The following is a 13,622-nucleotide window of genomic DNA, read 5'->3' as shown; positions in this document are numbered from 1 at the left end:
CTTGGTCCATGTAAATTTGTTAAGTCAATTCAAGGCACGTAAAAAGCTGCATAATCCCTTCCGATTTTAAGAGGTATAAACAGCTCACTCAGTAGCATCTGGTTGAAAATAGTTGTCATGTATATATGTGCTAGATACTAAAACAGGGTTCTAACCATGCCTTCTACACACACACACACCACCCTCATTTAATCCTAACAATATAGGAGGAAGATTGATAGAGGCTACTATTATCCTTTAGGTTTGGTAAAACCCAAATCAAAGATAAAGCCTGAGTGGAGGAAGTCCATGCACAGCACCCAGCAGAATCCACCCCCTGCCACAGTGTTAAGTCATCTGGCATTTTCTCACCATTAGGTGCACGGCTTCCAAGAGCTTTTATGCAGATGTCTGAGAAGCAAATAATCATATGCAATTAAGGCTATTTCCCAAATAGCATAGGAAAGCTGCCAAAAGCTTTCCCTGAATTGAAAGGCAATGCTCTGACAATGGTGAATATTATAACCTCCGGATACACAATGCAGTAGATGCCAACCTGAACCACCCGACCCAAATGCTTCTCTGGGAAAAAAAAAGGTTCCTTTTAATCAATGCACAAAACGTTGTTACATGGGCCCAGAAAATTATATTAATATTCCAATTTTGGAATCACAGCTTCTATGGCAGGAAAGTATCAAGAGGACACATCCCACCCCCACCTGTAACAGAAAGCCAGTAAACTGTCAAATACCTCTAACTAGGATCTTGAGACCTCCCCTAAACCCTTCTCTAGAAACCCCATGTATGCCTCCAATTTGCCTTTTTTAACAGGGACACAGAACAAAAATAAGCTTGTTTGCAAATAAACATCTGAAAGACTATCGTAGCAGCTGATCTGGGCTGAGGCATCCAAACAAAGTGACGATTGTGGACGAAGACAATGCAAAGGACTCTGCAGGGAGAGACTCCAGGGCAGAGAACTTGCAGCGAGGTGTGCGCTGGGTATTTCTGGAGGCCAAAGGGCCCCGATCTGGAGCAAACAGAAACCAGGAGGGTCTCCGTCACTTCACAGTTTATATTACCTGTACAGAAAGAAGTCACTGCCACCAATAGCACTGTGCAGTTTTATTAACCATTCAAGTACAGTAGCATCTGGTAAGATCGGGACAGAATTGGGATTTAAAAGTGAACAGATATTCAGCATCTAACAGTTTGGAAGAAGCCACTACATACTCTTTTCACAAACATGTTTTCACAGAGCCAATACAGTACTAGCCATTAACCCAGCACCCCGGGTGCATGAAGTAGAAAAGATGCAACAAGAAAAAGTAGCTACGTTAGAAAGACTTCAACACTTTAGAAAAAGAGTACAACACTTTTCAATTTCTCCCCTTTAGCCCCGAAAACAACATCATACAGTCTGGATCTACCTATACAGTCCTACATCAGCTTCTAGAAGATTTGTCAGGAGGGCAAAAATAAAATGACACTGGCCAGTACAGTCTTTGGATATTTGGGAAGGGGAAGGGGAGAAAGTCAGTTCTCAGAACAAATTTAGTCGGCTTCAGTTTCATCAGCAGGATCTTTGGATTCTTTGTTCTTTCGCACTTCCTCAATGTGCTTGTCCTGGAAAGAAACAGCACCGGCCGTCAGTCAAATAACAAAGCCTACCAGGCCGTGCACCCCCAAGAGAGGCACAATAGCAGCATCGGGGCATATGTCGTATGTTAGTGGGAAGCCCATAATTAGAGTTCTAAAACAGTATCTTTAGGCTTCCTTGGGTCACTCATGGAACCTGATGACCAAGCCTCCTCTTGCTCTTTCAAAGAATGTATAATTATTCTGGAAATTATTGAGTATGCCATCTTATTTTTTTCTGTAAAGATTTTAAGTAATCTCTACACCCAAGGTGGGGCTCAAACTCACAACCCTAAGATTAAGAGTCACCTGCCAGCCTGGCATCCCACTCCATCTTATTTTAAGATAAGACATTTCTCAATGTCTTGAGCCCCAAAACAGGAAGTGACACCCAACACCTTGTTCAAGGCAATTAATTCGAGCCACATCACTGGTGCAGACTTTGAGCTCTTGATCCCCTGAAAGCAAGGCAGGACCACCAACCTTCTCCCGCAAGCGCTCCAGTTTGGCAGCCATCTGGGCCTCTCGGTTCTCTTTGTTGGCCTCCATTTTGTGGGTCAGCTTTTCTTCCGCCATCTTACTGAAGTTGTTGTTCTCCTCTATCGCTTTCTGAAGCACCTCTTTCTCGTGCTCCCGCTTCTCAGCCAGCTGCTTCAAAACCTCAGCTTCATGGGACTGAAAAATTTGTAACAGGCTAGACTCTCTGAAGTTTATTTAGCATTATTTAAAATGAGAAAAAAAAATTATTCATCGAGAAGACTGAAAGGCAGAAATTGAGATCTCTTTAAACATAACCTAAGTCAGGGCCTGAGTCGTCTGTATCAAAATACTGTGAAAATCGTGCTTTTTTCTAGTGTTTGTATTTACTTTGGAAAACTGCCTAGGTTTGTTCAGAGTATTGCCCAACCGTTCTCTAGGGAATCCTGGCTAAGATTTACTGCTTAATGGTAACAAGAGGACTAGAATGACATGCATGGAGGAATGGAACTGTACTGTCAAGAAGTGATTATTGAACTTCAAAGTCCACCCGAAGAAAATTAGCTTATTATAAAAAATGTAACCGTATCGATAAAAAGAAAACCATGAATGATAGGGAATTTAAGACTAAACCCTCAAATTACTATTTAAGCCAGAGGGATTTCTGTTTCAAGGAAAAGCTTCTTTTCTCTTTGGAAGCTGCATTCACTTCCAGGCCACTGGAGCTGTTGCCATGATGTGCTTCCTTCAACACACTCAGAATATAGTGTGTTACCAAACAGACTGCGACGTGCCTAGAAGCATCACTAACTTGCAGAAGTACTACAGAATACCTGCCACTGGTTCTATTCATTATCTTCTGTAAAATCCCAGTGCTAAGTTTCAAGCACAGGCTAGTGACTACGGGGCTGGGGTTGATTCCTTAAAAATTTCCGTCCAGGGCAGCTCCAGTGGCTCAGCGGTTTAGCACCGCCCAAGGCGTGATCCTGGAGACCTGGGATCGAGTCCCACATTGGGCTCCTTGCATGGAGCCTGCTTCTCCCTCTGCCTGTGTCTCTGCCTCTCTCTCTGTGTGTCTCTCATGAATAAATAAATAAAATCTTAAAAAAAAAAAAAATTTCTGTCCAGCCATTGGCTGCATCTCCTTGCACACTCAAACTCTACAAAACTCCATTGATCTCCACAGAACTCAAGCTGCACAGAAGAGCAGGTGGGAGACAAAGCTCCCTTGGAAACATTGCTACTCTTCCTGGGGAAATGCACTGCAGTGTTGATAGCGGGTCAGTGCACATACATACAACATGTGGCACTGAATCGTATAGGGCACAGGTTACAGCAGCTTCAACAGAGGCCTATGTGTATGGTTAGATGTGTTAGATTTCAAATTGTACTGACTGTTGGTCAGGGGCAGGTTACTACCTCACCTTTTGTGCCTACTTTCCTTAATTTTATCTTTTTTAAAAAAATTATTAAGTAAACTCTACACCCAACATGGGACTTAAACTCATGACCCTAAGATCCAAGAGCCACATGTTCTATTGACTGAACCAGCTAGGCACCCCTCCCTAATTTTAAAATTAAACCCACTCATCTCAGTCTGGGTGGTTGGAGGGGAATGAATGAGAATTTATATATAAAGTTCTTCATGAAAAGAGTAACACTGAATGGAAGGAAATGTACCAAAATGTTAACATCGGTCATTTCTGGGAAGTAGGATAATGAATACTTTTAAGTTCCTACATATAAACTTCTGATTCCCAATTTTCCTATAAGAAGCATATTAATATTTGTTGATCTTTCTGATTTTTAAAAAAATATTGTATTTATTCATGAGAGACACAGAGAGAGAGAGGCAGAGACACAGGCAGAGAGGGAGAAGCAGGCTCCATGTAGGGAGCCCGACGTGGGTCTCGATCCCGGGTCTCCAGGATCACACCCTCGGCTGAAGGCGGCACTAAACCGTGGAGCCACCCGGGCTGCCCTGATTTTTTTTTTTTTTTAAGTAGGCTCCACACCCAGTGTGGAGCCCAACATGGGGCTTGAACTCAAGATGCTGAGATCAAGAGTCAGATGCTTAACTGATTGAGCCACCCAGGTGCCCTTTTTCTGGTTTGTTTTTCAAAATGGTATTTTATAGAATTGCTTAGATAAGAGAAAACCTGCCCCAATATTGTTATACTAGTTGAGCAACTCAATCACATTACCAGCAATTTAAAATGTTTTTATTGTACAGCTCTCGGAAAAAAAACCAAGAAACCACACAGGCACACACACAAACCAAACAGGTTTTTTTTAAAAAAAGAAAAAAAAGGGAAAGAATCACCCCCAACAAATCTATTTTTCAAAGAGAAGGCAAGAGAAGCAGGAACTTTGGTTTCAGACAGACCTAGGCTTGAATTCTGGCTCCAGTACTCCCTCACTATAGGACTTGGGAAAATGACAACATTCCCGAGACCATTTTCTCATCTCAGTATCTCAGACATCTACCCTTTTAGGGTCACTATGTTAAAGGAGAAAAACAGAAGTAAAGGACTTGATATATAGTAGGAGTTCAGTAAATGATACCTGGTATTTTCCTCTAGCTGCTGGGATATATAATTTTCACAGTTATAATCACATCTAACTATAATTCTGTTTTCCTCCTGTTACGGAAATAAAACTGATTTGCCACATTATATAAATAAATATCCTGTTTTCTGTGAATTGTGATGTTTACCTTGCGTCTTTCTTCTGCAGCTTCTAATTTCTTCTGAATTTCCTCCAGGGAAAGATCCTTCTTCTTTGGAGGGGAAAGGGGGAATTCTGGGACGGATTCTTTTGATCGAGGGCTGAGAATCAGCTCAAAAGCCTGGCCTGAGGCACGCTTCTCCAGTTCTTTCACCTGGATATCTGGATTTGATCATATTCATAATGTATTCCAAAAAATGGGGTTTTCCTATTCTATTAAGCTATACTGTAATTTTCTAAAAACCAAATCAATTTAATGAATAGAATTAGGGCTGATGAAGAAGCTATGTTTGCAGGCAACAAATTCTTATCTAAATACCACCTCCCAAGAAACCAAAGCTCAATATATTTGAGTTAACAAATACTATTCTGAGATAATCAGTGTTTGACAATCACTTTCATAAACAAAAGAATGGTGCAAAACTCCACGATTTTGCTCTAGACCAAGCCAAATAATCAAACAGTGAAACAATTAGGAGATCTCAGTACATTCAAGTGATAATTTTTTCATTAATTCTCTGATTTATAAAATGGGTTTTTTGAGAAGACCAAAACACAAGTGCCCAGTTAATGGTTGAAGACCTGAATCCATCTCCTATTATAAAATCCTAAACCCATCATAATGCACCTTTTCCAAATAGATTACCTACCAGAAGAAGCCATGGTGAACAGAAGACAAGAGACTGGCAGTGTATTCTACACAATCCACTGGGGCAAGGAAAACCCTGAAAACGATTTTCAAAAGCGTTCAATCAATTTCTTTGCATTTCTAGGTCACTGATCTAAAGGGACCTCAAGTCACATCCACATAAATCAGTGTCAGAAAAATCACTACCACTAATTAAATAAGCCATCATTAACTAGAAAATAAAAATCTAGACAATACTGAAACATCGGTAAATTTGAACTGAATAGGACATTGGGTATAGAAAATCAAGTCAACTGAACTTACTTGCTCAAAAAATATCTTGGATTTTAAAAATTACACGTTAAGTCAATATATTTTTCCCCCTAAAAACTCTAAAAATTTCCTCCCCAAAAAAGCGAAAAGATATTCCAGATTCAACTCAGCAGTGAGACCGGAGCCATCTTAATACTGCCTACAATTCATTGTGCAAATGAAATGCCCACCCCTGCTTTGTCTGCGTCTGCTATGGTGGAAAACAAAACGCCCAAGCTAATATTAACCAATAATGTTGAACTCCTATTGTTCTTGGGGCTTAAGCTCCTTAACCGACAGCGCGCAAAATTAGTCAGGTTTATCAACCTCTAGGCTTGCAGGTTATAATATCTGCTGCCTTATATCATGAAAAATTCTACATCCCTCCTTGATTTTTTTTCCCAGGTCATTATCCTTGTAGAACCCAGGCTAGTAAGAAAATCTAAGACTGCACGTTCCAACAGCTGGAAATTGAAATCCTAAGCAACGAAACGGTCCAGCCCCGGCGAGGCTAGAGACGCAGCAGCCGACCCAGGATGGGCGTGGCCCCAGTCCAAGGGAGGAAAAGTGGGTGGCCGCCCCCGGCCAATCAGAGCACGCCCTGCGCTCCGGCCCCTGGCCCCGCCCCCTTCCTCCCCGCGCCTTTTCGAATCTCCCGGAACTCACAGCACCCGGGAGCCCGCGCGCGTGGGAAGGGGAGGGATGGGCGGGGCTAACGGTCCTATCTGGGTAACTCCGCCCTCCCCGGGCTCGCTCCGCACCGACGCCCCCCCCAACTCCCGCCAAAAACATCTCTAGGCCACCCCCACCCCCGCAGCGGCTCGGCGGGTGGGGCAGGCCCGGGGAACCGGCCGTGGGGTAGCTCAGCCATCAGCCCACCACCTCCTCCCTTCTCTCCCACTCAACCTGCCTCCACCCGAGCTGTCGCGCCCCCCGCCGCGAGGGCAGGATTGCTCTCGCGGGGTGTCAGCCTCTCGGGCTCGGCCCTAGTCACTGGGCCAAGGCGACAGCGGGGACGAGATGCGGCCCCGAGCCTCCCGCAGTCCGGCCCTAAGGCCGTGGCCCTCTAGAGGCGCCGCCCCGCCCCTTCAGACAATGGGGACCCCGGCGGGGCTAAACCAGCAACGGGAACGAGCGGGGCTGACGCGAGCCCACGCCCCCTATTGTCTCCACGACGGCACCCCGGGATAACGCCCGGGGCTTGCCCAGCTGGCCGCGCCCCCTCCCCACGATGGCCGCGCCCCCAGGGAGCCGGGACAAAGCCGAGGCTCCGCCCGAGCCACACACAAAGCGGCGCGACCCCCGCCCGCCAGTCGCACTTGGGGCCCGCGGCCACGCCCGCCGCCCTCCGGCAGGGGGCCACTGCCACGGCCCGGCCCCTCTCGCCGGCCGCGTCCCTCTCGCGGGCCCCCAGCCTCCCGTCGCCTCCTCCCAGGGCCCCGCACCCACCTGCTCGGTCCGAGCCGCCTGGCCACACTCTGAGCACCAACAGACCCGGGCGCGCACAAAAGCGCCAAACAGCGGCACGTGACCTCCCCACCGGGCTCTCCATTGGCTGAGAGCCGCGGCACGTGCCGCCCCCTCCCCCACAGCGCAGGTGGCCCCGCCCCTCGGGACCCCCGAGCACCTCGGGAAGTGTAGTCCGGGCTGGCGGGGCGGGCGGACAATGCGAGGGGTTGGGGGCATTTGGGGGTCTCCCCGGGTGTGAGCAGGGGGCCGGGGCCGTTGTCTGGCCACGGAAGAGGGCTATACTGTGGCCCCTGGCCAGGGTCTGAACCAGCACCCCCATCCCTAGGAAAAGGGCGGGGCCGGGCGGGGCGGGGTCCCTCCCTACCTCTCCGAGGGTGGCCCCCTGGACTCCGCCTCCTTTGAGCCACGTGCCCTGCAAGGCCCCAAGGGCAACACTCGGACAGTGCAGTGCCCCTCAGGTGCCCCACCCCTTGCCTCCACCTAAGACGCCCAAGCCCTTGTTACAGGATAACGCCCACTCTTTGCCCCTGTGAGGCCCCCTGCAACCCGGCGCCCTACCTTGACACCCGCGTGTAACCTGCATTGTGACATCATCATAATTAATCCCTTACCCACTCAGTCCTAACAGGTCTCGGGCGTGACCCTTCCTCACGGGGCGCGTTTTGGCTACCATCCTCGGTCCCCTGAGCTGGTGACCGGAGAACTGTGGGGGGAAAGCCTGAGGCTCTGGAATTTGATCTCCTTTGGTCGAACAGTTACTCAGCTTAAAGGCAGACTCCATCTGTTCTCCCTAGCCTTTCGCCTGATGATAGGGAAGGAAGAGCAATAGCAGTTCTAGACAACACAGACTGCAGTTAAGTGTTGCTTTTGTTCTTGGAGCACGTGCTCCCCAGTGCAGTGCTGGGCCCTTTTAAAGAATCAAAACAAAAGGGGGAGCCAGAAGGTCACGGTTCCTCCTGGCCTGGTTTGATGAGAAACACAGCAGAGCCACAAAGGAAATTGGTCTGACCTGAGCTGTCTTAGTATGACCGGCCTCCCTCTTCCCACAGAAAGGCCAGAAGAAGAATAAAATGAACATGGTTTCCAGATCCCTCTTCCCATTCCCCCAGACCAAGGCTGTGTCTTTGGTCTTCCGGTGGTGGTCATTACACCAAAGCATCTGCTTTGAGATCCTGACGGGGTGGAAAGGCACCTTCCTTTTATTAATCGATGCGTTCAGTCTCCCCATACCAAGAAACAAATATGACTGATTTTGCAGAAACAAAAGTCCTAATTTTAAAAGACTTTCCACGTCCACCTAGTCACTGGGGATGTGCTAGAGATAAATATAATTACTAGGTGCCAAGATAAGGAAACCTGGATCATATAGGCAGCAGACACGCCACACAAAATAAACAGCAATTCGCTGTTGCCTGAAATATGCTTGTTGTGGCATTTACTCCAACAATCGCCCTTGTGTGGGGTCAGCCTCTCCCCCGCCCCCAATCAAAGTGGTTTTCCCTTAGCATGTGAGCAAGACCAGGAATAATTCAAATTCTAAGCCCTGCAAGCCTTCTCCCTCTCAGACCGAACCCAGCCACAAAACAGCCAGGTGTTCCCATCTGTCAGTTTTCTAAGCAAAATCGCAGAAATCGTTAGAAAGGCTGGAGAGAGGTGGAGATAAGAGCTTACCGGAAAGTGACAGATTGGCAGGCAACACAAATGAGCACGGAACCCAAGGCCAAGAGGTCTATTATCCTCAACCAGCCTTTATCTCGAAGTCTTTGTACTTGAACTGGAGGTTTGCAGAGGAAGGCTCCACCCATTTGATGCATATTTCTCTTAAATGCAAGAAATTGCCATGCAAAAATCTTACACTTCTATTAATGTTGTGACAGGGAAAAAAAATAAATCTTTCAAAACACTGATTATTTTAAAGCACTTACACCGTTTCCCCCCACCTTTCCTTTCTCCCTAGAGCAGATGTCTATTTCCATGGAAACCACAGCTAGGAAGGAAGATGTTAGAACTCATGTAGATTTTTTAATCTTTTGTAACGAACGATCCTACTTAGCTTGTGGGTTTGTTGTTAGATGCCTAGTCCTGCCACAAGGATTTCCTGAGCCCCTCACTACTGCTTGAGGCCTGAGATGGTGGTGGTGGGGAGTGGGGGGTCAGGTTGCTCTTTTTAACGATCCTTTGAATATAAAAGGTGCTGGTGTGGTGAGGTGATCCCTGTTTCCTAGGTGGGGCTGCTTTTCTGAGAGCCAGACCACAGCTATTCATTGTCAACTCTTATGGGTGTTCCTATAGGAGCCCTGGAATAGGAAGAGCTTTCAAGTGTAAGGAGAGAAAACAGCTTTGCCACTTCACTTTGGATAGGGGCAGAGCTCCTTTCCTTGGAAGCTTGCTAAAACTAACTTCAAAAGCCACTCCCTCCTGAAGTGGCAGCAAGGAGTTAACGTTCACATCTTGGAACTGTCTATCTTTGCCCATGAGAATTATTTTTGCCTCTGCTCAGATGGTTTGGTCGGATTGCTGTGGAGCTGGCTGTGACTATGGATTAGCACAAAGTGAAGTCAAGATATGGCAGCCCTCCAGCTTATTTGATCTGTGTAGACAGCTAAAGGAGAGCACTTCAGGCTTCAAAGTCTAGAAGGGATGTCTACACTGATCAAACGAGCTAGGCTGTTGTCAGATCGCCTCAGTTCTTACAGAGCACCACAGCCTTTGTTCATTGTCGGTTCTGAGGCTGCTGGGGTTGTCTCTCACATGGGCGTCACTGGGTTCCAGCACTTATGGGCCCTGTCCTTGGCAAAAGGATACTGTGGGAGAGGTTTTCACCTTGTCCCCAGCCTCTCCGTTCCCTTTGTCCCCTAATCCTTGGGCTCTGTGCTCTAACTCTCTTCCCTGTGCAAGCCCTGTTGATGAATCTGCTATTTTATACACCTGTCTCCCTCATGAGGCTCTTAAGTCCAAGAGGGCGGGGCTCGTGCCTTGGTCTTGTCATCCCTCAAGCTCGGAACTGGGGCTGGCCCAGGATGGTGGGACCTGCATGTTCACCGTCAACTTTAGGCAAGAACCACCTCTGTCATCTTCAGTCTCCTTCTCTGTGATGCAAGACACCTGCTCCACAGAGGGGTGATGAGAACTAAATGAGATAATGTACATGAGAGCGTGTAGCACAATGCCTGGAATGTGTCAACTGTTATTGCTAGAGAAGGTTCTTTTTTATTTTATGTTTTTAAGATTTTTTATTTATGTATTCAGAGAGAGAGAGAAAGAGAGAGAAAGAGAGACAGGCAGAGGGAGAAGCAGGCTCCATGCAGGGAGCCCGACGTGGGACTCGATTCCGGGTCTGCAAGAACACACCCCGGGCTGCTGCAGGTGGGGCTAAACTGCTGTGCCACCGGGGCTGCCCAAGGAAGTTCTTTTTAAAAAAAAAAAAAAAAATTTATTTATTCATTTGAGAGAGAGAGAGAGAGAGAGCACAAAGAATAGGGGAGAGACAAATGGAGAGGAGGAAACAGACTCCTTACTGAGCTGGAAGCCTGATGCGGGGCTGAATCCTAGGACCTGGAGATCATGACCTGAGCCAAAGGCAGCTGCTTAACTGACTGAACCACCCAGGTGCTCCAAGAAGGTTCTTGATTACTATAGGTTATGGAATGAATAGATGGATGGATGGATGGATGGATGGATGGATGGATGGATGGATTCCCACACTGTGGACTCTGGGAGTCTGGACTCTGGGGGAATCAGAGTCACTGGGTTAACTCTTCCTATTTGATATTTTTAAAAATTCAGTTAATTTAATTTTTTAAGATTTTATTTATTCATGAGAGACAGAGAGAGAAAGGCAGAGACATAGGCAGAGAAAGAAGCAGGCTCCCTGCAAGGACCCCAATGTGGGACTTTATCCTGCGACTCCAGGATCACACCCTGAGTCAAAGGCAGACGCTCAACCACTGAGCCGCCCAGGCATCCCAATTTAACATTTTAGATAACCCAGTCACATAGTTTAGAAATAATATATAAAAAGTCCTCCTCCACTTTCTGTCCCCATCTGCCAAATCCACCAACCCTCCCCAACCATAACCACTGTCATCAGTTTCTTGGGTATCCTAGAGTTTCTTCAACAAGTTTATAGATGTGTATTCTCATTCCCCCTTCATCATACAAATGGTAGGTCGACTGGAACAGTTCTGCACTCAGCACTTTTTCACTTAACAATATAGGTCAGAGATCTTTTCCCTCTTCATACATCAAGCATTTCTTTGACCTGGGATCTATTATGAATATTCCATAATCTAGTTAACCTATGCTCTATCTGTGGCTTTTAGGTTATTCCCAATTATTTGCTATTTCAAACACTGCTGTAATGAGTAACCTTATATATATGGCATTTTCTACATCAGTAAGTATATCTGCAAGACATATTCCTAGAGTGGTATTGTGAGGTCAAAGGGCAAATGCATCTGTAATTTGGATAGTGCCAAATTGCCTTCCACAGGAGTTGTACTAGTTCAACACTTACTCTGTGGTGTTTGAATTCATTATATCAATTCATTCAAAAATGGTTTGAAAGGCTTTGTCCCTAGAAATTTCAGGCATCAGGGAAAAGGAGGGGGAGGACTAGAAATCCCAAGAAAGACGTGGCTGTCAATTCTGTCTATATTAATAACTCCTATAAATACTTGACAAGCAGCAGCTGATCTCAGAACAGCTTTGGTACTCCTCTGACTCCATCCTACGGTAGAAGTGTCTGCAGATGTCGCTATGAGATTGGAAACCTTTTGAAGGCAGGGTCTGTTTCCTAGCTGTATCCTGCTCCCCTCCCATGATGCCTGGCATAATGCTTGGCATGGATCTTATTTAATTAATCCTAAGACATCCTTTTCACATTTTTGTGTCTCTGAAATCAGCTGTGCCTCATGGTCAATAAATAGCATGTTGTAATTACTGACAACGTATTTTCTTATTTTTGAGTCAACAGGATGTGGTAAAGTACACCCATATTAAATGCGTGACTGGAATGGCCAAGATCTCACTGCCCCTGTCAGTCCTCTCAGTCATGTTCTAACCCTTACAATTTCCCATTTAGCTGATGGCTTTGCTAGACATTCACCCTCCAGGTTTAAAACTTAGTCAAACTCCACTCTTCCTTCTCTCTCACCCAAGCCTCCAATTATGGAAAGTTAGCATTTTCTAGTAGAATGGAACCTTTAAAAACGATAATAGCTACAAAAAGAACAAAGCTATAGCACCCACACTTCCTGATTTCATAACTTACTACAGAACTACAGGAATCAAAACAGGGTGGTACTGGCATAAAGACAGACATACAGACCAATGGAATAGAATAGAGAGCCCAGAAATAAACCCTTACTTATGGGGTCAAATGACTTTTGACAAGGATGCCAAGACTCATTCAATGGGCAAAGAACAGTCTTTTCAACGAGTGGAGATGGGAAAACTGGATATTCACATGCAAGCGAATGAAGCTGGGCCCTTACCTCACATCATATACAAAAATCAACTGAAAATGGATCAAAGATCTAAATGTTTATAAAACTCTTAGGAGGAACCATAGGGCAAAAGCTTCATGACATTGGATTTGGCAAAGACTTCTTAGATGTAATGCCAAAGGGACAGACAACAACAACAACAAAAAAATAGATAAATTGAATTTCATGACAATTTTAAATTTCGTGCATTAAAAGAATATCAATAGAGTCAAAAGACAACCCCCAGAATGCGAGGAAATAATGGTAAATTATATATCTGATAAAGGATTCCCATCCAGTATACAGAGAGAACTCCTGAAGCTCAGCAAACAAACAACCTAATTCAACTGTGAACAAAGAAAGGCCTTAAACAGACATTTCTCCAAAGAAGATAAACAAATGGCCAATAAGCACATGAAAAGATGCACAACATCACTCACTAATCATTAGGGGAATGCAAATCAAAACCACCTTTCGCTCATTAGGATGGCTACTATAAAAACAAAACAAAACAAAACAGAAAATAACAAGTGTTGGAGAGGATGTGGAGAAACTGGAGCCCTCGTGCACTGTTGGCAGGAACATCAGATGGTATAGCTGCTGTGGAAAACAGTATGGAGGTTCCTCAAAAGATTAAAAATAGAATTGCTATATGATCCAGCAATTCTACTTCTGGCTATATAACCAAAACAATCAAAAGCAGGGTTTTCTTTCTCTTTCTTTCTTTCTTTCTTTCTTTCTTTCTTTCTTTCTTTCTTTCTTTCTTTCTTCTTTTTTGAAAGCAGGGTTTTCAAAGGATATCTGTACACCCATGTTAACAGCAGCATCATTCACAATAGCTAAACTGTGGAAGCAACTCAAAAGTCCATTTACAGATAAGGGATAAGCAAAATGTGGTATGTCTG

General features: G+C 45.5%; 1 protein-coding gene across 5 annotated transcripts; it reads right to left on the bottom strand.

Annotated features, from left to right (window-relative positions):
* Positions 1 to 1,080: 1,080 nt before the first annotated feature.
* Positions 1,081 to 8,971, bottom strand: STMN1 (stathmin 1). 5 transcript variants are annotated; one of them, XM_038531525.1, is made up of 5 exons: positions 8,903 to 8,971; positions 5,472 to 5,546; positions 4,811 to 4,983; positions 2,101 to 2,292; positions 1,081 to 1,605 (listed from the first exon to the last, which is right to left on the bottom strand). In XM_038531525.1, exons 2-5 carry the CDS (start codon positions 5,482 to 5,484, stop codon positions 1,534 to 1,536), a joined length of 450 nt encoding a protein of 149 aa, XP_038387453.1. In that variant the 5' UTR covers positions 5,485 to 5,546; positions 8,903 to 8,971; the 3' UTR covers positions 1,081 to 1,533. The 5 variants fall into 5 exon arrangements, with proteins under 5 accessions (XP_038387453.1, XP_038387452.1, XP_038387451.1 ...); XM_038531524.1 differs by lacking the exon at positions 8,903 to 8,971 and adding an exon at positions 7,596 to 7,619; XM_038531523.1 differs by lacking the exon at positions 8,903 to 8,971 and adding an exon at positions 7,211 to 7,296.
* Positions 8,972 to 13,622: the final 4,651 nt, after the last annotated feature.

Source organism: Canis lupus, chromosome 2 (assembly GCF_011100685.1).
Source record: "Canis lupus familiaris isolate Mischka breed German Shepherd chromosome 2, alternate assembly UU_Cfam_GSD_1.0, whole genome shotgun sequence".
Taxonomy (NCBI): Eukaryota; Metazoa; Chordata; class Mammalia; order Carnivora; family Canidae; genus Canis; species Canis lupus.
The sequence above is the reverse complement of the archived record's forward strand: the minus strand, read 5'-3'. Positions and strand labels throughout refer to the sequence as shown.